The sequence below is a fragment of the Bufo bufo genome, chromosome 8 (assembly GCF_905171765.1).
Source record: "Bufo bufo chromosome 8, aBufBuf1.1, whole genome shotgun sequence".
NCBI classification, from domain to species: Eukaryota; Metazoa; Chordata; class Amphibia; order Anura; family Bufonidae; genus Bufo; species Bufo bufo.
In genome coordinates, this window is record NC_053396.1 from 79,133,624 (window position 1) to 79,158,909 (window position 25,286).

The 25,286-nt window shown below is 44.8% G+C and overlaps 1 protein-coding gene across 1 annotated transcript in view; it reads right to left on the reverse strand.

Annotated features, from left to right (window-relative positions):
• Positions 1–1,210: 1,210 nt before the first annotated feature.
• LOC120978062 (relaxin receptor 1-like) overlaps positions 1,211–25,286 on the reverse strand; it is a 455,454-nt gene continuing 431,378 nt past the window's right edge. Inside the window, exons 15-18 of the mRNA XM_040406299.1 lie at positions 18,379–18,608; positions 15,196–15,606; positions 3,373–3,588; positions 1,211–1,398 (exon numbers count right to left, since the gene is read on the reverse strand). Of these exons, the coding sequence (XP_040262233.1) occupies positions 1,211–1,398; positions 3,373–3,588; positions 15,196–15,606; positions 18,379–18,608 (1,045 nt within the window). The remainder of the gene's footprint in view (positions 1,399–3,372; positions 3,589–15,195; positions 15,607–18,378; positions 18,609–25,286) is intronic.

Sequence of the window (25,286 nt, forward strand, 5' to 3'; positions counted from 1 at the left end):
GAACGGAAAACTAAATGGTGATGTGAATGCACCCTAAGACGCAAATTTTGTTGCCAAAATTGGGGAAAATTCTGTTGCAAATTAGGCCAAACAGTTGAAGCAAAGTTAGGCGAAAGTGTGTAAATTTATTGTCCAGCCTGAGCTAATGTGATAAATCTGGTGCATGTGTAGACAGGCTGTCTAAGTTTACATCATTTATAGGATTAGTAAATTTGCCGGTATATGTTGTGCTGTTCCTCTGTTATTCCTCCTGGTAATGCACAAATTAATTGACAATTGGATGCTACCATAACCCATCTTGAAGTGATTTGTTCCCGCTCAGTCTGCACTGGTAGGGCAGTAGGAACACAACCACTACTGGCAGCAACAGGTGTCAATTTATCTATTAACTTCTATGAGGAAAAACACTGGAACACACGATGCAGAGCTTTAAGAAAAGTTTCTCTAGAGTTGTGTCACGAGGAATATTATTATTTACTAAAACAGAAATGTTAGCAGTGCTGACAGGTCCTCTTTAAAGTGGAGAACTACAATCCATTTCAATATGAGGAAAGACAACTTTTTCTTTCTGTCTTTCAGTTTTGGGCAAGTTGATTGATGTATCTATGTGAGAAGCAAATCTCTATAGTATATACACATTTGTCAACATTCTAATACATTACATCTCATAAGAAATGTTATAAATATATGTACACGCGTCTGTTTATACAGAATTCACATTGATTCCCTTTCAAACAGGTCAATGCTAACTGTTGACCTTTGATTTACCAGTTCTCTGCTTTGTCCTCCACAGTCATCTTTTACAATGGAAGTCATGGCTAAAGACTAAAAATGATTAATCTCCAGGTCATTCTGTTTGATTGTCTATTCTCATATTCAGTCGTTGTCTTGAGTGCAAGCTCCTGTTTTTTAGCTTTCCTATTGATGTACAGATGATTTTGGATTCTCTCAGTGGTCACTTATTCATAGTTTCCATAGGAAGCAGGGGATCAGTACTAGAGCCTGGTGCCTCTAAACAGCCATAGTTCTAGGAGACAAAGGCACGCTCATTGCGTTATGAGATGTCTCTCTCAGAACTGAGATGGTGCTCCTCCGCCATCTTGACTGGTAACCATGATTTCATGAAAGGCACAAAATTAAATAATGGAAATGAGTATAAAGCCAGTGTTCAATAGCTAGATCATCCGACAGCTCGTAGGTCCCCACAGTGTCAGGCTGTGTTGGTGTGAATAGAAACCAAAGTAAAGCTTTTCCCAGACTCCTGCAGTTGGTGTCTTTTACTTTGTAAGCATTGCTTGAGCTTCTCCTGGAAGGAAGAGGTTGTCATCGTGTACAGAATGGGATTTAGGGCACTGTTAATTGGCAAAATGAAGATCACAATCCAGGAGGTAATTGTACCTAGAAATATAGAGAACATTATATTCAATACCTAAAAGTGAAGGTAAGAACCGAGGAAATCTTGTGGCAACTCCACAGCTTTACGTGAAGCTAAATTACCAAGTACAGTCAACGCTACACCCCAAAAAGCAAGCCTTTAGAAGTCCTGGGTGACTTATCTAAACTTTTATTCATCTAAAACAAGTATGTCCACCAACAACAGCGTGTATTCACATGCATCAGATTTGTTGGAGACATTTCTGAAGTTCCATTCATCTGAATGGGGCTCGTAGAAATATAGTGTATGTAATATGTTGCAGAAACAACCACATTTAGGCTACTTTCACACTAGCGTTCGGGTGTCCGCTCGTGCGCACCGTTTGAAGGGGCTCACGAGCGGCCCCGAACGCATCCGTCTGGCCCCAATGCATTCTCAGTGGAGGCGGATCCAGCGTTCAGCGTTCAGCCTCCGCTCCGCTCAGTGAGCGGACACCTGAACCCTGCTTGCAGCGTTCGGGTGTCCGCCTGGCCGTGCGGAGGCGAGCGGATCCGTCCACACTTACAATGTAAGTCAATGGGGACGGATCCGCTTGAAGATGACACTATATGGCTCAATCTTCAAGCGGATCCGTTCCCCATTGACTTTCAATGTAAAGTCTGAACGGATCCGCTCAGGCTACTTTCAGACTTAGAAAATTTTCTAAGTAATAATGCAGACGGATCCGTTCTGAACGGATGCAAACGTCTGCATTATCGGAGCGGATCCGTCTGATGAAACATCAGACGGATCCGCTCCGAACGCTAGTGTGAAAGTAGCCTTAGATGTATGAAATAAATTTTTCAGTTGCAAATGTTTCTGTCATAATTCTGCAGTGTGTGAAACTACCCTTATAAGGTTTACGTGAAATGGGTATTGCTGCTTTGGAACAGCCCCTTCATTGAGATTAGCACACATAGTTATGCTATTAAGTAGAACACTTCAACAAATCTTCCAGAAGAATTCAATTTTAAGGAATTTTCCTTAGGAACGGCCATCAATATCAGATCAATTAGAGTCCAACTCCCAGCATCCACACTGGTAACCTGGTGGATGGGTATATTTCCTTCAGCCAATTGATTGGGGTGGGTACCATAAGTTGGAACTGCACAGATCTGTTATTGATGGCCTATTCTAAGAAGTTCATCAATATCAAAATTCTGAAAAGCCTCCTAAAGGAGCTTCACACAAGAGGGTTATAGGGTTACAGCTCTTAAAGGGGTTGTATAATATAGGAAATTGTGAAATACCCTTTCAGTGTTTTCTGAGTTAGTAGAGGGTCTCCATTAGGGATGAGCAAACCCGTGGAAGTTCGGGTTTGCCAGGTTCGGCCCAACTTCAGGTCAAGGACCCGAACTTGACCCCGAACCCGGACCCCATTGTAGTCAATGGGGACCCGAACTTTACTTTATTATTATTCGTTATAACATACAAAAGGACCTGCGAAGACATCATCACAGGTCCCTTTGCAGGTCCTGCTGAAGGAAGATAGAAGACACTGTGGCAGCACGATCAAGTGGATGAGGGGAGTTGTTTTTTTGTTTTTTTTTTACCCCTAAATTGTCACTATTTTGAATTCTGTCTCAAGAATGCTATTATTTCCCGCTATAACGGAAAATAATAAAATGACCCGAACACCGAAACCGAATTTCAGCGAAAAAGTCCGGGTTCGGGTCTGGGTTTGCAGTTCAGGTTTGCTCATCCCTAGTCTCCATGAATTTGCTGGAGAATAGAGCAGCCACAAAAAGCATCTGTTCTAGAGCACAGACATGTCTGTGTCATGGTGTACTCACTGATGTCAATGGAAACTGTAATGATTCTTTTGGCCAGTGGTGGCGCTGCAAGATTAAAGTGGTTTTGCTGTGGGTCCTAGCATTTCCCATTAGCGGGAGAAAGAACAAGCTATGTTTTATATTTATAAAATCACAATATGGGGGATTTAGGGCACAAGATTTTACCTGGGATCTCTGCCTCTGTTAGTGAAACAGCCTTCAATAAAAAGATGGGGATCCAGCAGAGGGCATCTGTGAAGACAATGAAGAAGAACCTCTTGGCTATGGTCACCTCTCGGGAGAGTACACTACGCTCGGCTGTTTTGGCTCCTGTCTTGTGAATAGAGTAAAACATGCTGCTGTAGGAAAAGACGATGGTGACAAAAGCCGACATATTCAGCCCTGGCAAAAGAGAGATCAGGAGTATTGGTGTCTTGGCACAAGGTTGTCTATGGCCAACACTTTATGATATAGAATGTTAAATAGTTAAAATCTTCCTACACCTGCCTCCCACAACCCTTCCCACAAAGAAAGAGAGAGAAAAATCTGTAAAACATATTTAAAAAATTCTCTATAACATACACATGGAAAGCAGAGAGGAGACATTGTCCCTAAAGTTCATAATGCTACACAGCTGCTTAATTATCCTTCCTACAATGTTATTTTTGGATAAAGGACTTTTAGGACATTATGTAAGCTCTGTCATTATAGCTCCAATGTTGCACTCTTCTATGGTAACCAGAAATAGAAGCCTGAAAGCGAAGAAGTAACAGTTAACCTCTTAAGGATGTAGTGATTTTCCGTTCTTTCGTTTTCATTTTTTATTCCCTGTTTTCCCGGTTCCATAACTTTTTTATTTCTCTGTTTCCATAGATGTATGAGGGCCTTTCTAATGGCACCATTTTATAATACATACAATGTAGTGGCAAGCTGGGAAAAATTCTAAAAGGTGTGGAAAAAAACCCTCCATAATTCCACCATAGTTTTATGGGTTTAGGTTTTATGGCATTCCCTTTGCAGTAAAACTGACCTGTTACCGTATTTTTCACTCTATATGAATCACCTGCCCATAAGATGCAAAAAACATTTTTCATTAGATCAGACCAACAATCTGACCCCTAATGTTTATCAGACTTCAGCTCAGAGCCCCAATCAGACTAGCAATGTTAATAAGACCTTCAATCTGACCTCAGCTCAGACCCCAATGTTAATAAGACCTCCAATGTCATCAGACCCCAATGTGAATGACCCCCAATCAGACATTGGATCAGAGCCCCAATGTGAATGACCCCCCAGACCTTAGATCAGAGCGCCAATATGAATAGGACTCCCCCCTCCATTCAAACCCCAGATCAGACTCGCAATTTGAATGACCCCCAGACCTCAGATAAAAGCTCCAACATGAATAACCCCCCATTCAGACCTCAGATCCCCAATGTGAATGACCCCTAGACCTGAGATCACACACTCATGCTCAGAGCAAATAAAATGAAAAAAAATCAACTTACCTTTCCTTCTCCGTTCCTAAGATACAGCTCTTTTCATCTTGCCGCATGCTGTGCTGTGACCCGACATGCACAGCGTGAGGTCCCAGGGCGCGCGGACGTCCTCACGCTGTGCGCTGTCAAAGCACAGTGAGAGACTGAGGACCAGGAAGTGGTGAGTACAAAGCCCGGGGAGCGCTACATTCACCGCTCATTAGTATTCACCCCACTTTGAGGGGAATAAGTGCATCTTAGGTTTCTTTCACACAAACAATACCGGTTACATCCGGATGCGATGCGTTTTTCACTAAAGCTCCATTCACTTATATGGGAACAGGGCTGCGTGAAAAATGCAGAATATAGAACATGCTGCGATTCTCACACAACGCAGAACTTATGCATTAAAAAAACGCTCATGTACACCGACCCATTGAAATGAATGGGTCAGAATTCAGTGCAGGTGCTATGCGTTCACTTCATGCATTGCACCTGCGCTGAAAACTCTTATGTGAAAGTGGTCTAAGGGTGAAAAATATGGTAACTTCATTCTCCAGGTCAATACGAGTACTGCAATAGCAAATTTAAATATTTTTGGGGTGTTTTAATTTTTGTTAAAAAAAAAAAACGGCTTGCCAGATTTTGACACATAACCTTTTTATATTTATATCTACAAAGTTTTTTTGGGGCACATTTCTTGTGACATGATATGTACTTTTTATTGATACAATTGGAATGACTTGATAATTTTTTTGAGAGGTGAAGTGACCAAAAAAACTGTGAACCTGATGTTTTTGATTTTTTTTCCCTCTTAACCCCGTTCACCATATATACAGTAGATATAAAAAATCTACACACCCCTGTTAAAATGTCAGGTTTCTGTGATGTAAAAAAATGAGACAAAGATAAATCATTTCAGAACTTTTTCCACATTTAATGTGACCTATAAACTGTACAACTCAATTGAAAAACAAACTGAAATCTTTTAGGTAGAGGGAAGAAAAAATATAAAACTAAAATAATATGGTTGCATAAGTGTGCACACCCTTAAACTAATACTTTGTTGAAGCACCTTTTGATTTTATTACAGCACTCAGCCTCAGGGTATGAGTCTATCAGCATGGCACATTTTGACTTGGCAAGATTTGCCCACTCTTTGCAAAAACACTCCAAATCTGTCAGGTTGCGAGGGCATCTCCTGTGCACAGCCCTCTTCAGATCACCCCACAGATTTTCAATCGGATTCAGGTCTGGGCTCTGGCTGGGCCATTCCAAAACTTGAATCTTCTTCTGGTGAAGCCATTCCTTTGTTGATTTGGATGTATGCTTTGGGTCGTTGTCATGCTGAAAGATGAAGTTCCTCTTCATGTTCAGCTTTCTAGCAGAAGCCTGAAGGTTTTGTGCCAATATTGACTAGTATTTGGAACTGTTCATAATTCCCTCTAGCTTTACTAAGGCCCCAGTTCCAGCTGAAGAAAACGGCCCCAAGGCATGATGCTGCCACCACCATGCTTTACTGTGGGTATGGTGTTCTTTTGGTGATGTGCAGTGTTGTTTTTGCGCCAAACTTATCTTTTGGAATTATGGCCAAAAACTTCAACCTTGGTTTCATCAGACCATAACACCTTTTCCCACATGCTTTTGGGAGACTTCAGATGTGTTTTTGCAAAATGTAGCCTGACTTGGACGTTTTTCTTCGTAAGAAAAGGCTTTCGTCTTGCCACTCTACCCCATAGCCCAGACATATGAAGAATACGGGAGATTGTTGTCACATGTACCACACAGCCAGTACTTGCCAGATATTCCTGCAGCTCCTTTAATGTTGCTGTAGGCCTCTCAGTAGCCTCCTAGACCAGTTTTCTTCATGTCTTTTCATCAATTTTGGAGGGACGTGCAGTTCTTGGAAATGTCACTGTTGTGCCATATTTTCTCCACTTGATGATGACTGTCTTCACTGTGTTCCATGGTATATCTAATGCCTTGGAAATTCTTTTTTACCCTTCTCCTGACGGATACCTTTTAACAATGAGATCCCTCTGATGCTTTGGAAGCTCTCTGTGGACCATGGCTTTTGCTGTGGGATGCGACTAAGAAAACTTCAGGAAAGACCAACTAGAGCAGTTGAACTTTATGTGGGGTTAATTAGAGGGACTTTAAATAATGGCAGGTGTATGCTGACTCCTATTTAACATTATTTTGAATGTGATTGCTTAATTATGAACACGGCTACATCCCCAGTTATAAGAGGGTGTGCACACCTATGCAACCACATTATTTTAGTTTTTTTAGTTTTCTTCCCTCCATCTAAAAGATTTCAGTTTGTTTTTCAATTGAGTGGTACAGTTTATAGGTCACATTAACCCGTAGAGGACCCGTGACTTAAGGACCAGCGCAGTACATGTATGGTGCTGTGACAGGCCGGGTGCAGGAGCTGCACCCATCCGATCTGTGGCAGGGGTCAGGCAGTCACTGATAGCCGGACCCCTGCTGCATGCACTGGCATCGGTGAAATCACAGATGGCAGCGCATTAACCCTTCATGTGCCACAGTCAGCGTTTGCGGCACATGCAATGTCCTCACGGGAATAGGCACTGCCATCGGGTCCCCGTGCTGCTGTGACGGGGACCCGATGGCATTGAAGGCAGCACGATGCCTTCCTTAGGCATTGGGGCTGCCTTCCGGTGGAGAGCCTGTGAGATCCAGCCCCCTGGATCTCACAGGCAGGAAGCTGTATGTGTAATACACACTGTACACATACAGCCAATGCATTCCAATACAGAAGTATTGGAATGCATTGTAAAGGGGATCAGACCCCAAATAGTTGAAGTCCCAAAGTGGGACAAAAAATTAAGTGAAAAAAAAAGTTGAAAAAATAAAGTTTCCCCCTCAAAAAATGCAAAGTTTCAAGTAAAAAAAAAGCACCATTTTCCCCAAATAAAGTAAAAAAAGTTTTTTGTAAAAAATAGGGAAAAAAAGAAAAGTAGATATATTAGGTATCGCCGCCGTATCATCTGGCGCAGCACCCCATCACTCTCCTTCATGGTCAAATAGCCCTTACTTTCAAAGTTTTCCCAATTTTTCGGCTGACTGACTGACCTTTATTTCTTAAAGTAATGATGGCCACTCGTTTTTCTTTACTTAGCTGCTTTTTTCTTGCCATAATACAAATTCTAACAGTCTATTCAGTAGGACTATCAGCTGTGTATCCACCTGACTTCTCCTCAACGCAACTGATGGTCCCAACCCCATTTATAAGGCAAGAAATCCCACTTATTAAACCTGACAGGGCACACCTGTGAAGTGAAAACCATTTCAGGGGACTACCTCTTGAAGCTCATCAAGAGAATGCCAAGAGTGTGCAAAGCAGTAATCAAAGCAAAAGGTGGCTACTTTGAAGAACCTAGAATATGACATATTTTCAGTTGTTTCACACTTGTTTGTTATGTATATAATTCCACATGTGTTAATTCATAGTTTTGATGCCTTCAGTGTGAATCTACAATTTTCATAGTCATGAAAATAAAGAAAACTCTTTGAATGAGAAGGTGTGTCCAAACTTTTGGTCTGTACTGTATGTATTGTGTAACGTGTGATTACTAGCGGTAGTTAGTAAGGCGCATGCAGCTAGTTTAGTGGTTAGTGTAAGGCATAGTATAGTGAAAGTATTGTATTATTAATATAAAGGTATAAATAGGCGGGGTCATCAATAGACGGCTCCTCCTATTTATGAATATTAATTATCGATATTTGCATAAATATTGGTGATTAATATTCACCCTTTACATTGGCGAGCCAGGCCCACTGCCTAGATTTTGAAATCTGTGTTTGGTTTAGAGGCTAGAGGTCGGTTATACTGTGAATTATCAGGCAAGAGAGACGCGGTCAGTGGTCTGAGCGTCTAGGACCTGATAATTCGGACAGGTAACGCGACTCTTCCTTATAGTACCAAAAGCAGATCAAAATCTTTAGCAGAGAATCTATAATCTATCTGTGAACTAATATTTTGCTATTTGCTTTACACGGTCACTGCATCGCTCGAGTGATTGCAAGGGAGAAGGGGACACGTCACTGAAGGAGATCCATCTTCGTTGGAGCAGCGTACAAGTCCGGCTGGTCGGGAAGAAGTGATCCGGGAGAAAAAGGACTTCTTCAATGCAGCTGCGTAGGATGAATAGGTACGGCCCCAATGAGAAGATGGACGCTCATCAAGAAGTGAGTATGGACTTCTCCACACTGCAACACTTGAGCAGACACAGCACTTTTAATCCCATCCTCCCCACCACATACAAGTCAGCAGAAATGCTGTGGTCCGATTTGTTAGCACAGGCTTGTAGTTACGACAAGCTATGTGTTAACAAACGGACGGTGTTGAACAAGGCCACCAAACGGCTTCGGATGCTAGCCAAACATGTGCAAACATTTGAGGTTAGCATCTGCAAGCCAAAGGAAGTTGCGCTAGTGTGTCAGTCAACGGAGACAATTCCTCCGGCCATTCACTGCCAGTGCTGTGCCAGTAATTCAGAACAGGTTTCGGCATTGCAGGCACGGCTGGCGGAGAATGTGCAGTCTACTGTTGACCGAGATGCGCTGGTGGCTAGGATAGAGTCACAGTTAGTAGAGCTGCAGAGGCAGAAGGAGGAAATTGAGGCTAAGTTGACTCAGTCTTATACTGAGTTCAAGGCCTTCAAGGAGCAGACTGCCTCTACTGATGTGACGGTAGGCAAATTGAAGGCTCAGGTTGCTGTAAGCTCCCAGATAATGACTGGCATGCAACAGGTCATCACCAAGTTGGTGCCGGCCCTTTCTTTTTCCGTAAGGTCAGGGTCGGAATCTCCCAAAACTTTGCCCTGTGCAGGGCAAAAAGGGGGGAGAGTAGTCTGTGACAGGCCAAATCACCAGACCAAGCCTGTCCAGACTAACAGAGATTTTTCCCTGACTTTGGGAAAAAGATTGCGAAAAGTGCCTCCCTGAGGATGGAACAATTCAGGGAGCGCGGTTGCAGTGTGGACGGACCTAAGCCATGCAGGGCAAACATCAAATGTTTTACATGTAGTGGCTTGGGTCATATAGTGAAGCACTGCAAAACAAGTGAGAACAAAGCACACAGGACAGAAAGCCCAATCAGGTGCTTCAGGTGTGGGAACAAAGGACACGTTGCAAGGAATTGCCCTTGTGCAAGTAATTGCAATGTGTCCAGTGATGGGATCCAGGTAACAAATCGTGCAGCGGGGTCTAGTCAGTTTGGCCATAAAGGGGTTACCTCTCAGCGACACATGCCTCATCAGGCGCTGAGGGGTCAGAATGGCCAAGCTAGGCTAGGCAACATTTGATACCCCTGTACTATTTGTTACACCGTCTGTTCCCCGTCTATGTCCATGTTGTGTGTTTGTTACCTGTTTGTATGTTTTTTTATGTGGACGGCAGAGGTCCTTGTCTATGAATGTCTCTCACCCTGCTGATTGTTCTCATTCCCCGCTGAGAGTCCAGTCACTGCTGTTATTGGCAGCAGAGTGTGGACTGTGTCTTTGTGTTGTGGAGTCCTGGAGAGCCAGGGCATGACCCATGCCGTTGATTCTGCAGGCCTCCACAGGACAGGATCACAGGGGGAAATCAGCCTGGGTACACATGAGTGGACAAGGATGCAGTGCCATCAATACAAGATGGTGCTTTGCCCGCAGCTCACCTCGGATGTCCTAACCTAATAGGGTGGCCATCCTTATCTGTTGGTGCAGAGGGATGCGTAGCAGAGGACGCGATCCTCTGAAGGTAGGGTGTTCAGACACCAGTGTTAGGATAACAAGGGGTCCTGTGAGGTGAAGGGCAGCCCAATACCTTTCTCTACTTATGGGTCAAAGGTATTGGTGCTGGGATTTGACATCTAATTGCACCGTAAGGTGAGTAATCCCCCAGGAGCGCCTGGTATTTTCTTCTGTCATAGGTGTGTTTACTATGGAGCAGAGGAAAAACCCAGATGATGCCACAGAAGACTAGCTATCCGCACTGACACTCTTGTGAGGCTCCAGAGGATCCCACTGGATTTTGGCAACCAAGCAACCTTTTGTTCAGAGGTTTTCTAGAGATGGAGGACTGTGCCACAATCCAGCGGGAGCATTATCCCAGGCTCTGGAGAAAGACTTGGAGATGTTCGTGTCGAAGAGCTTATTCTACGATCTCTTGTTTCACCCAGTGAAACTTCTTCTGGTTCTGGTCATCGTCATCTACATTAGACTGTGTATCGGAGGGTCAAGGGACTTATTGACCAAATACACCAGAACCAGACAGAACTTTACCGAACTAACCGGAGGAGGAGGCCCAGGACTTAACTCCAACATTGTCCTGTAGCCAAATATCTTATGGACACACTTTGTTTCCTATGAGGGGTCAGGACGTATAACTTGTGCTATCCTGAAACCCCATAGCACATTGTACATATATTGATTTTGTTTGTTGTTAATTGTGTACCCATGGACACTCTAGGTACAAATGTGTGATAGCCTATACCCAGGGAAACTCGCCCAACACACTGCGGTGAGTTATAATTTGGCTGTACACATTTGCATCCTATAGTCATTTCCCATTGACACGTGGGTCTACGACCTACCTGTGTCTTTGGAGGTGTAGAGAGATAGGCCACATGCATGAGTCTCTATGGGTACACACATTTAATGGAATTTGGTGGTGTTGGGAGGGATGTGACCTGTGTTTGTGTGAATGGGGATAAGATTAGGACACGATAGGGACAGGCCTCCTCTGTTTGCAATTTGCCACCTTGAACCCTGGAACAGTGCAGTTCTTAAGGGAAGGGCTGGATGTGTAGTGTGGTGGAGGTGTTCTCCGCAGGTAGAATTTAGGTACCATGACATCACCTCTCTCTGACCTGCCGTGTAAAGACCTATTAATCTGTCCATGGGAGAACCACACCCATCAAGATGGAACAAGAGACGTTGTACGAAAGTCATGCTTGAAGAAAGTTGGAGACTGAGGTTGTGAGGGTGAACCCGCTCCAGATTCTTGGAGGCGGGCCATACCTGAAGATCGGCAATGATACCGAGAGACTGTGGGGGTGTGGTCACTCCAATTGGTGGTGGCCGACACTGGAAGACTATTACTTGAAAGAAAGGCCAGTTAAAGGTTGTGAGGGTGAACCCGCTCCAAATCCTTGGAGGCGGGCCATACCTGAAGATCGGCAATACTACCGAGAGACTGTGGGGGTGTGGTCACTCCAATTGGGGGTGGCCGACACTGGAAGACTATTACTTGAAAGAAAGGCCAGTTAAAGACTGCAAGGGTGAACCCGCTCCAGATTTGGAGTGGGGGGGGGCACCTGAAGATTGGCAACTACCGAGAGACTGTGGGGGTGTGGTCACTCCAAACGTTGGGAGTGGCAGACACTGGAAGACTATTCAAAAGAGGTCAAGAAAGTTCCCGCGAGAAGAAGACGGTGTATCCCGTGGATGGAGGAGTAGGTTACGGTGAAGGGCAGCTCGGAGGAAGCTGGATGAGGGATGTCTAGGTACCTAAAGATCAGTGTGCACTACAGTTCTTCCTGAACTTCCACCAAGGATGGGGTTGAGGGGGGGCAAATATATCTCAACCCTTTCCCCCAAGATATTGTCGTATTTCCGACAACAGGGGGATTGTTGAGGAAGGGTTGAGACGTATGCATATATATCCATACAAGAATGCAAACACATGCATGCATGTATGATATATATGCATGCACGGACTGCCACATCATAGGATGATGTGCGCAGATGTGCCCAGCATCTGCGCACATCTGGCCTTGGTGGCCCACAGGGGCTCATTGTGGTCCCTGTGGGAAATATGTGGTCCCTGGTTGATCTGTGCCCCCTTATATGATCTGTGCCCCCCTTATATGTGTCCCCTTATAGTTAGTATATATTTCCTGTATGGCCGTGTATATATTCCCTCTCATGTAGATATATATATATATATATATATATATATATATATGGGGATGTGTGTATGCAGTGAATACATCTATATATGTGTATCTGCCATGGCTCTCCCCCAGGTATATATATATATATATATATATATATATATGGGCCTATAACTGCCCATGTATGCCCCAGGTTTATAATGAGTATATATGTGTATATAGATGCGCCCCAGGTATCTATATACATATATATATACTTAAATGCCCCCCATAGGGACAGCGTTTAGCCAGTTCCTGCAGTGGGGTGGATATGTCTCCAGGTGGCTGGTGACTTCAAAGGCTAAGGGATCAATAGATCTGAGGCCTTTTGTTGAGTTTATCAGCCTAGTTACTATGCTCTGCCCCACCTTGTGTTTGTGACATGGCTGGGCGTGTGGTGCTGCTAGCCTCAGGGGGCCAATTGGCTGTCCTGAGTGCGGGCATACGTCAGTCACACTATGATGTCACATCCCTGAGGAGGGGGGAGGTGGGCTGTTTCTGAGGCTGATATATGAGCCCGAAGCCAGGAACAAGCTTTTGGAACTGGACTACAAGGAGAGACACATGGGAGAGAGCAGCTCCATGACGTGCCCCTGGAGAAGGCCTAGTAACCCTGGAAGGGCTAAGTATTAACCCCTACCTGTCTAGCCCCTACCTACCCCTCACATACCCCCTATATCCCCAACAATAGTCCCCTAATCCTGGCTGCTGAACTCCTGCAGTCAGAATACCCCTGCTGCTGACCTCCTGCAGCATTAACCTCTGTACCCTTGAGGCAGCCCCAGTTACCCCTGTAGCTGCCCTGTATCCTTTACCCCTGCCCTGCAGAGCATTTACCCCTGCTATAACGTCCTACCATTAACCCCTATCCCATTGCTATATACCCCTGTCCACTGCTACTGTAGTCATTTCCTTGTAGGGATAATTTCTAGTCCAGGTTGGGTGGGCTGCTAATATATGTGTGTGTGTACTGTATTAGGCTACTTTCACACTTGCGTTCAGAGCGGGTCCGTCTGGTATCTGCACAGACGGATCCGCTCCTATAATGCAAGCGCTTAGATCCGTTCAGAACGGATCCGTTTGCATTACCATGAACAAAAAAAAAAAAAAAAAATCCGGATCCGTTTTGACTTTACATTGAAAGTCAATGGATCCGCCTCCACTCAGAATGCATTAGGACTGGACGGATCAGTTCGGGGTTGCTTGTGAGAGCCTTCAAACGGAGCTCACAAGCGGACACCCAAACGCTAGTGTGAAAGTAGCCTTAGGCTACTTTCACACTAGCGTTCGGAGCGGATCCGTCTGATGTTTCATCAGACGGATCCGCTCCGATAATGCAGACGTTCGCATCCGTTCAGAACGGATCCGTCTGCATTAAAACTTAGAAAATTTTCTAAGTATGAAAGTAGCCTGAGCGGATCCGTTCAGACTTTACATTGTAAGTCAATGGGAAACGGATCCGCTTGAAGATTGAGCCATTTGGTGTCATCTTCAAGCGGATCCGTCCCCATTGACTTACATTGTAAGTCTGGACGGATCCGGTCGCCTCCGCACGGCCAGGCGGACACCCGAACGCTGCAAGCAGCGTTCAGGTGTCCGCTCACTGAGCGGAGCGGAGGCTGAGCGCTGGCAGGCGGATGCATTCTCAGTGGATCCGCCTCCATTGAGAATGCATTGCGGCCGGGAGGCTGCGTTCAGGACCGCTCGTGAGCTCCTTCAAACGGAGCTCACGAGCGGACACCTGAACGCAGGTGTGAAAGTAGCCTTAGATAGCTTTGTGGGTGGAACTTGGGATTGTGTAGTGTAGTTTAGTGCTGTATTGTTAGTACTGTATTGTTAGTGTATTGCGTGTGTTGTGTTCTGTAGGTGTTAATACTGTGTGTTATTTATACCTATTGTGTAACGTGTGGTTACTAGCGGTAGTTAGTAAGGCGCATGCAGCTAGTTTAGTGGTTAGTGTAAGGCAAAGTATAGTGAAAGTATTGTTTTATTTATCTAAAGGTATAAATAGGCGGGGTCAATAGACGGCTCCTCCTATTTATGAATATTAATTATCGATATTTGCATAAATATTGGTGATTAATATTCACCCTTTACACTCAGAATATGGAGACACTAAAACATTGTTTTTTTTTGTTTTAAAAATGCTGTTATTGTGTAAAACTTAAGTAAATAAAAAAAGTATACATACAGTATTAGGTAATAACCTGCTCTATAAAAATATCACATGACCTTATCCCTCAGGTGAATAACGTAAAAATAAAAAACTGTGTCAAAAAAGCTATTTTTTGTCACCTTACATCACAAAAAGTGTAATAGCAGGCGATCAAAAAGTCCTATGCACCCTATAATAGTACCAATCAAACCATCATCTGTGGCTGGTGACAGATTTCCTTTAATGGCTGCACAATGTTTGCAGGTAATAATCAACTCATTGACAATCGGTTTAATGAATAATAAAAACATTGTAGAATGCATGACTGTGTGTTTTTTGTCCGTATTTCGACTGCCCGCCAGCTGCCCCTTCTGGTTATTCCCCAAGAATCAACCCTGCTGAGGCGCTCACAACATGCAATGAAATCTTACCAAGGAATATGCTGATAGAGTATCCCCGAGCTCCAGATTTTTCTGTGCTATCTGACTGTAGCGGGAAGCACACCCCATTTCTGCCATAGAAATTGCCAAATGTGTCATAACTGAAGAAAGGAATGATGGTGATTAACAAGCCAAGGCTCCAAATGATGGCAAGTGTTCCTATAGTTTGTGTGCGTCCTGCTCGGAAGTGACTAAATGGAAAGACAATGCACAGATACTTCTCCAGCGTCATATATGTGAGCATGAGAACAGAGACTTCAGAGGACAGCATGGCCAACGAGCCAACCAGTTTACATTCCCTGCTCTCCATCCAGACCTGGGCATGTTTGTTGTATTCACCCTGAAATTTTATATCATATGCACCAAGGCAGAAGAGGTAGAAGCCCATCAGGCAGTCTGCACCTGTAGAAAGAAGGGAGATTTTCTGAAATGTGTGATGTACAGTATTTTATGAAATTTATTTAAAAAAAAAACAATAAAAAAAAAAACAATACTTGAGCACCAAAACGTAAGGATAATTGACTAAATACTTATTAAAGGAAACCTATATACTACGTCAGACTGAATTTCCTTGAGCTCACCAGAGGAAATGATCACGTGGGCCCCTCTAAAGCTCTAATATGAGCACCTCACTCAAAAAAAAAAAAAAAAAAACCTGATCATCCCATTACATGCAATGATGTAGTTGGGCTGTTTTTCCTACTGGGCCTCTGTAGAACTGCACAGGCTGCATATATGGTATGCCCACCTCTGATCGTATTTCAAAGTCAGCTCAAACTGAAATATTCTTCTGCTAGACCTTAAGGGCTCTGTTTTATTAAGGTGCTTTTATTGTGCCACAGCTTGGGAATAACTTAGGATTTTCTGGTGTTTTGGTGGGTCAGGTCAACACTGTCTATATAAATAAAATTACAGCTTCTACCTAGATTTCCCAAGAAATTGCAGGAATCCGCATAGTTTATACAGGCAATGTTAAAGGGCTTGTGTAGTGGTTTAAAGGCGTTGGCCAAGTTATTATTTGTTCTTTGTATGTTTTCTTACTAAGCAAATGTAAGGGATTCAATTCACTTACTTCATCTACAGTGGGCCTGTTCTAGTTAGCTGAGCGTCACAGGACCTGTGATGTCAGCTTCTGTCCCTGCTCTGATGACATTCCGTGCACAAGCCTGAGGGAGCAGCCTGAGGGTCTGATCTATGCAAGGAACATCACTGTGAAGGCTGTTCTGGTTGGAGTCACAAGCCATACCCCCCTGCACTGCAGATCTGCCGGCTGAGCTGTCTGCTCTGTGTCTCCCATCCCACTGGATCCTTCAGCAAAGTTTAACCCCTTCTACCATCAGCAGCACAGACTCAGGTTTGGAGGCTCTGCCTCAGGTACTGAGGAGGTAAATGCCGTGCACAGGATCCTCCCTTCATCCTCACCCTGCAAACACAGATCCAACAAAGACAGGAGGAGTCCTCTCCTCTGTGCTCTTCTGCTGGCTGTGAGGAAGAGTCTGCAGAGCATTGCACAAGAAAAGGTAGGGGAGAAGATCCTGTGTGTATCAGCAATGTCATTGTACAACTGGGACTTGTAGTCCCACATGTACAACATGAGTATCCCAGCAGTCAGACTGCAGGCACGACAGACATTTTATTCACTCCCTTTGCAGAGCAGTGGGAGGGTAAACGCAATCTTTGTTGACACCCACAGAGATTGTTACACGCCCCCACAGTTCTGCAACTGCATGTCAACAAAGGGCCAGAACAGAACTAGGGAAATGAGTAAACATGAGCGAATTTATGAAAATTTGGCTAATTTTCACAAAGAAATTTGATTTATGATGAATTACTTAGTCATTTCCTTTGTGCATAGCGAGAGCAGTGACTGGGAATGGCAATTGCGCCGCCCCCCCATCATTGAACCTCTCAGATGCCGAGTTCATCCCTAATAGCGGCATCTGATGCTACAATCTGGGCCTTTCAGGGGTTAATCAGGGTAAAAAAATAATAATAATTACCACACCTATTTGCTCGTGTAGAGGCTGTCGCGGCCAAATCTCTGATGACGTCACTGAACCTGGCCAGCACCCTGGCGTGGTAACGTCGTACATCCCCCCGCGCAACATTTCACCCTGTTTCTGCAGTCAAGATGCCTGCAATGGCCTCTTTGTATGCAAAGGTGAGCATTAGGGATGAGCGAATCGACTTTGGATGGAACATCCAAAGTCGATTCGCAAAAAACTTTGTTCCAATACTAGTATTAGAATGTATTGGCTCCGATGAGCCGAAGTTATCACTTTGCGAAGTCCTGCAAGACTTCGCGTAATAACTTAATAAATGAATTTATACTAACCATTCCCGAACTCGGGTTCGGTTCCAAAAATTTAAACCACAATTTGTGACAAAATTTGGATACGTCTGTGTGGTATCCAATTATAACATCGTTTTAGTTAAATTTATTAGGGAGAAAACCTGAAAATGGTACAAATTTGGGCATAAATCAGCTCAAAATAAGCAACAATTTGAGTTTCTGTTAGTTCTAAATGTGCTAAATTTATCAAGATGTGTCCTTAAAATAAATTTTGCCCTACAAAACTTCTTAGGGTGCAATTACCCCTGTGGCCAAGGCCACTGACCCTCAATTACTGCTAATTTCCTGGCTTGCCATGTACCTTCAACGTACAACCATGGTGAATGTGTACATGTTATAGCACCCCAAGTGTAGCCCTAGCTTTATACTATAGGTTTACTACAATTCCTACTTTCTAATGAAATCTTTTAGTTAAATATCAGCAGCTATTCAGGGTGACAGATGTGCAGTAACTGGGAGGATGATTATTTCTACAGTCGGATGAAAAAGAGTGCGTTAATTTTTTCCTACTGTATGTATATACTGCCAAATCATGTAACAAATTATTAAATTCAATGATTTGCTCTAACTGTGTAAGGGCATGTTCACATCTGCATTGGAGGTTGACTGCACGCAGGTCTTTTTTTTACCACCAAAAAGTAGAGCCCCTAAGGAAACCAAATGGACACCATTATGCTCAGTGGGATCTGTTCAGCTCCGTTGTTGGATCCAGCACTTTTCATTGTCTTTGTTGCAGCAGAAAAACGGAAATAACTAGTGCAGATGTGAACATGGCCTAACTTAACTTGATTCTTCTATACAGTATGTTGGTGAGAACTCACAGCAGAGAGACTTGATAGACATGGCATGCTGGCAGTTTTCCGTGACTATGAAGGACCTCATGCAGATCACAAACAGGTTTCCAAAGCAGGTAACACAGGCCATCACCCACACAAAGACCCGCAGCAATATATTCGCCAACATGTTCTCAAAGGAAGAGATGCCATCACTATTGGGTTTGCAGCTGCGAACATGAGGAGCATGACTGCAGTACTGGAATTTTTTGAAGTATCTGCCGAAAGAATAAGAAAAGGTTAAAGCACACATAACATTGCTGTTAAATTTCATATAGTCTATTGTCTTGTCACTTTCATGCAAAGAAATCTAGATATCAAGGACAAAGGATTTTTCATGTTCCACAATACCAAGGCCACTTCATTTATATGTGCATAAATGTAAGGCACAAAAGGTTCGATGAATTCAGGTCACACTGTATGTAAGGGAGTAAACATTGTGTATGCATCATTTTAAGAGACTGTTTTATTGTCTTGTAGTTAAACTGAAAATACTATATATTGTTGTACTGCCAGGTATTGTGTTTTGCAACATCGTTCTCAATAAAAAAAAAAATGTAGGGGCTAACAAATGTCATCTGTGTGTTTATTCCAGGTCCTTTGACATTTGTGCCTTAATAACATGGCTATGTAACTGATGTGTTGTTATTTCATGCACTGTTTCTGGTTGACCAGCAGGTGGCAGTGTATCTGGAGTACCTTTAGACAGAATCGAACTTACCATTCCATTCTCCCCTCTTTTGGGCAGAAGTGAAGAAGTTGCAGGGAACTATAGCAAGTCATGAAGTTGAGAGTTGGAAGCAGATGAGAAGCACCCTGACTCCTTATAGTTTACAGACAGAGTATTACGAGGGGGTCAACAGCCAAAGGTACCAGAACTGTCAGAAAGTCCAGCTACCAGATCGAAGCCAGAGTCTAGCACAGCAGAGAAAGATAAAGCAAGGTATCCAAGTTTGCCTGCCAGTTTACCCCAAAACTTGCTGGAGCCAAGAGAAAGACCACTTATTGTCTGGATTCAAGTTTATTCAAGTAAAGCTGTTGAACTTTTACAAAGTCTGGACTCTTACTCCACAAACTATCACTCTACTCTTTATTGCTGTGGAGCCTAACTGTCATGCCCCACTCTGACGATGTGCGGAGGTCAGCCAGGATTGCAGCACGAGAGGTCAGCCAGGATTGCAGCACGAGTCTAGTATTTGTTTTGATGCTGTGCTGGATCCGCCTCGCATCAGGTGCACTGGGTGGAGTCATTAGTTTAAATGGTCTCCAGCTAAGTGCTCTGAGCGGATTATACTTTTCATTATGGTCTGGGAAGTTTGGAGGGAAGGTTGGCTGTTTGTTCCTGCTCTCAGCAGATAAGTGTCTTTTCTTGTTTGGTTGTTTATGTCATCTATCCCATCCAGGTTCTGTGCGAGCAGGCTGCTCCTTTCTCCCCACTTCACCATCTCAGGGAGTTCAGGGTTCTGTTAGTTAGTTGTCTGTGGGCTGAGCATTGCAGGGAAAGAGGTCAGGGATAAACTAGGAGGTGACCCTTCCCCTGTCTCTCGTCCAGAGCCTGGTTGGTGTCTTATCTGTTAAACTGTGCACGTCCGCCGGGACATTATAATCCGCCATACTGTGACCGCCATTGCTCAGCGTTTATGTGATGGCGTCAATTGATGCACTGGTTGACCGCATGCAGGGTTTGTCCCTGGAGGTTGCGGATCTACGTAGTACGGTCACACAGTGTCAGAGGGTGTTGTCTTCAGGTACAGGTCAAATTGTTGGGGATCCTAAAGTCGCTCTTCCTGAGAAATTTGCAGGGGGTACTGATGATTTTTTCCATTTCAAGGAATCATGTAAGTTGTACTTTCGATTGTGCCCATTTTCATCAGGTAATGAGGATCAGAGGGTGGGTATCATCATGTCTTTGCTGAAAGGGGACGCGCAATCCTGGGCTGTTTCCCTGCCGCCCGGTTCTCTGGCTCTCCGGTCGGTGGAGGAATTTCTTAAAGCCCTGGGATTGATTTACGATGACCCAGATCAAGTTTCGATAGCAGAGTCAAAATTATGTAACTTACTACAGGGTAAACATACTGCTGAGGTTTACTGCACAGAGTTTAGGAGGTGGGCTACTGAGTCGGGGTGGAACGACCCCGCGTTACGTAGCCAGTTTTGTCAGGGGTTATCTGAAAGGTTGAAGGATGCTCTGGCTTTTCATGAATACCCAGATACTTTGGAAAACGCAATGTCTTTGGCGATACGTTTGGATAGACGTATCAGAGAGAGGGGTATGGGTCCCTCTGTGCAGGGGATTCCTCCCGCGTGTGGTTTTGTTTCACCAGCTGCCCAGGGAGATATTGCTTGTTATTCTGGAGTAGGAGAAGAACCCATGCAGTTAGGTCAGATATCTTTCCATTCGGATAGTAGAGACTTTTGTAAAGCGCACAATTTATGTTTCTATTGTGGAAAGAGGGGTAATTTTGTTTTTTCTTGTCCGTATGTTGAACCACAGGGGAAAGTGATAAAGAAAAAAGAAAAAGAAAAAAAACCTCCCTCACACTTTGTAGTATGAATGGTGTGGTAGAGCAGACTGGTATGCAAGTTCCCTGAAGTTCCCCTTTTTCTCCTTTCAGCTATGGTGGCGCTAGAGTCTAGAAATGTGTTTGTTGATGTTTTTCTTGATTGTGGTGCTGGGGTAAATTTAATTGACTTTCTGTTTCTTGAGGGTTTGGGACTAAGTATTTGCACGTTAGAGAACGAGATTCGTGTTTTTGCCATTGATTCTTCCCCTCTTTCTCAAGGGAGCCTTACTCACGTTGCTCATGGTATTCATTTAAGGGTGAGTGATTCACATGCTGAGATTATTTCCTGTTTCGTCATGAAGGATTTGCCAGCTCCAATAGTTTTGGTGTTGCCTTGGTTGTCTAAACATAACCCAATTATAGACTGGCAATCATTGGTTGGAGCAAGTTTTGTTCGGCTAATTGTCTTGTCACATCTATTTCTGAAGTGTCCGTTACAGCCTTGCCTCAGTATCTCTCAGATTTTTCGGACGTGTTTTCGGAGGGTGGGGCTCAGGAATTGCCCCCTCATCGTGACTATGATTGTCCTGTGAATCTCATTCCGGGGGCTAAGTTGCCTAAGTCTCAGCTCTACAACCTCTCTCAACCCGAGAGAGAGGTCATGCGAAAGTATGTCGCCGAGAGTTTGGCAAAGGGTCATATTAGACCATCTAAGTCTCCAGTGGCTGTAGGTTTGTTCTTCGTGAAGAAGAAAGATGGATCACTGAGACCGTGTTTGAATTTCCGGGAGCTGAATCGTATTACAGTCCAGGATCCACATCCCCTGCCTTTGATCTCTGATCTTTTTGATCAGATTGTTGGAGCCAAGGTGTTCTCCAAGTTGGATTTGAGAGGAGCATACAATCTGATCAGGATCAAGGAGGGGGATGAGTGGAAAACGGCCTTCAATACGCACGAGGGTCATTTTGAGAACCTGGTAATGCCTTTTGGGTTGACGAATGCGCCAGCGGTATTTCAGTGATTCGTCAATGATATTTTTCCTCATTTGGTGGGGAGGTTCGTAGTAGTCTACCAAATGACATTTTAATTTATTCTCCTGATCTGAAGACCCATCAGGATCATGTGAGACAGGTTTTGACGATCCTTCGGGAGAATAAGTTATACGCCAAATTGGAGAAATGTTTGTTTGCGGTACAAGAGCTTCCATTTTTGGGATACATGCTTTCTGATTCTGGTTTTCGTATGGACCCCGAAAAGGTCCGGGCGGTTCTGGAGTGGGACCGACCGGAGAATCAGAAAGCTTTGATGCGATTTTTGGGGTTTACGAATTATTATAGAAAATTTATTTTGAATTATTCCACGTTAGTTAAACCTCTTACTGATATGACCAAGAAGGGCGCTGATGTCTCGGTCTGGTCGGATGAGGCATTGCAGGCCTTTTCGGCTATAAAGGAGCGTTTTGCGTCTGCTCCCATTCTGGTGCAGCCGGATGTATCTCAGCCATTCGTGGTCGAGGTTGATGCATCAGAGGTGGGGGTTGGGGCGGTGCTTTCGCAGGGTCCTTCTCCTGGCAAGTGGGTCCCGTGTGCCTTTTTCTCCAGGAAGCTCTCGGTCGCCGAGAGGAATTATGATGTTGGAGATAGGGAGTTGTTGGCGATCAAGTTGGCCTTTGAAGAATGGCGTCACTGGTTAGAGGGGGCTTCTCACCCCGTTACTGTGTATACAGACCATAAGAATTTGGCTTACCTGCAATCTGCCAAGCGTCTGAACCCTAGACAGGCCAGATGGTCATTGTTTTTTTACCAGGTTCAATTTCGTGGTTACCTTTCGCCCAGGGGTCAAGAACGTCAAGGCAGATGCCTTGTCTCATAGCTTCCCTGGGGGAGGTGATTCAGAAGATCCAGCGACGATTTTGGCGGATGGAGTGGTGGTCTCCGCTCTGTACCCTGACTTGGAGATGGAGGTGTTGGGAGCTCAGGAAGGGGCTCCTGGTTCGTGTCCCCCAGGGAGGTTGTTTGTTCCTGAGGGCCTACGATACAAGGTGTTCAAGGAACATCACAATACTGTTCTCGCTGGACATCCTGGTGGTAAGTCCACCTGTGATCTGGTGTCCCGGAGGTTCTGGTGGCCAGGGTTGCGTAAGAGTATTGAGAATTACGTGATAGCTTGTGAAACCTGTGCTCGGTCTAAGGTTGCTCATACTCGACCGCCTGGTTCACTTCTTCCATTGTCTATTCCATCTCGTCCTTGGACACATTTGTCCATGGACTTTATTACGGACCTACCGAGTTCCTCCGGGAGAACAGTGATTTTGGTGGTAGTCGGTCGTTTCAGTAAAATGGCTCACTTTATACCACTAAGGCTACTTTCACACCTGCGTTCAGGTGTCCGCTCGTGCGCTCCGTTTGAAGGGGCTCACGAGCGGTCCTGAACGCAGCCGCCCGGCCCTGATGCATTCTCTATGGAGGCGGATCCACTGAGAATGCATCCGCCTGCCAGCGCTCAGCCTCCGCTCCGCTCAGTGAGCGGACACCTGAACGCTGCTTGCAGCGTTCGGGTGTCCGCCTGGCCGTGCGGAGGCGAGCGGATCCGTCCAGACTTACAATGTAAGTCAATGGGGACGGATCCGCTTGAAGATGACACCATATGGCTCAATCTTCAAGCGGATCCGTTCCCCATTGACTTACAATGTAAAGTCTGAATGGATCCGCTCAGGCTACTTTCATACTTAGAACATTTTCTAAGTTTTAATGCAGACGGATCCGTTCTGAACGGATGCGAACGTCTGCATTTTAGGAGCGGATCCGTCTGATGAAACATCAGACGGATCCGCTCCTAACGCTAGTGTGAAAGTAGCCTAACAAGTCTGCCTAACGCTAAGACTCTTGTGCAGATTTTTGTGGATAATATTGTTAAATTGCACGGTATTCCTTCGGATGTTGTCTCTGATAGGGGCATGCAGTTTGTCTCCAGGTTTTGGAGGGCGTTCTGCTCTCGACTTGGCATTCAACTTTCTTTCTCGTCGGCTTTTCATCCACAGTCGAATGGTCAGACGGAGCGTACCAATCAAAACCTGGAGACCTACTTGAGGTGCTTTGTGGCTGAGAATCAGGAGGACTGGTCCTCATTCTTGTCCTTAGCAGAATTTGCATTGAATAACCGTAGGCAGGAGTCCATGGGTAAGTCGCCATTTTTTGGCGCATACGGTTTCCATCCTCAGTTTGGTACCTTTTCTGGGTCTGGTTCCTCCGGGATGCCAGAGGAGGAGAGATTCTCTTCTGCCTTATCCTCTATCTGGCGGGGGATTCAAGGAAATTTGGAGAGGATGGGTGAGAGGTATAAACGAATGGCTGACAGGAGACATGTGACTGGTCCGGACCTGTGTGTGGGTGATCTGGTGTGGTTGTCCACTAGGAATATCAAGTTGAGAGTGCCATCTTGGAAATTGGGTTCAAGATTTGTTGGTCCGTATAAGATTTCTGCTGTGATCAATCCTGTGGCATTTCGACTTGATCTGCCGCAGACTTGGAGGATCCACGATGTCTTCCACAAGTCTTTACTAAAAAAATATGTTAAACCGGTGGTACCATTGCCATTGCCTCCTCCTCCTGTTCTAGTCGAGGGAAACTTGGAGTTCGAGATCTCCAGGATTCTCGACTCGAGAGTTCTGCGGGGTTCCCTCCAGTACCTGGTTCACTGGAGGGGATACGGTCCTGAGGAGAGGATGTGGGTTCCGGCGTCAGATGTCAACGCCAGCCGTCTGGTGAGGGCCTTTCATAGGTCCCATCTGGATAAGGTTGGTCCAGGGTGTCCGGAGGTCACCCGTAGAAGGGGGGGTACTGTCATGTCCCACTCTGACGATGTGCGGAGGTCAGCCAGGATTGCAGCACGAGTCTAGTATTTGTTTTGATGCTGTGCTGGATCCGCCTCGCATCAGGTGCACTGGGTGGAGTAATTAGTTTAAATGGTCTCCAGCTAAGTGCTCTGAGCGGATTATACTTTTCATTATGGTCTGGGAAGTTTGGAGGGAAGGTTGGCTGTTTGTTCCTGCTCTCAGCAGATAAGTGTATTTTCTTGTTTGGTTGTTTATGTCATCTATCCCATCCAGGTTCTGTGCGAGCAGGCTGCTCCTTTCTCCCCACTTCATCATCTCAGGGAGTTCAGGGTTCTGTTAGTATAGGCTGGAGGACACAGAAAATCTACCTTCAAGGTTTGTCTGTGGGCTGAGCATTGCAGGGAAAGAGGTCAGGGATAAACTAGGAGGTGACCCTTCCCCTGTCTCTCGTCCAGAGCCTGGTTGGTGTGTTATCTGTTAAACTGTGCACGTCCGCCGTGACACTAACCCCGGCGAGGGACAATATCCAGGTAGGAGCACCGTGACACCCAAAAGGA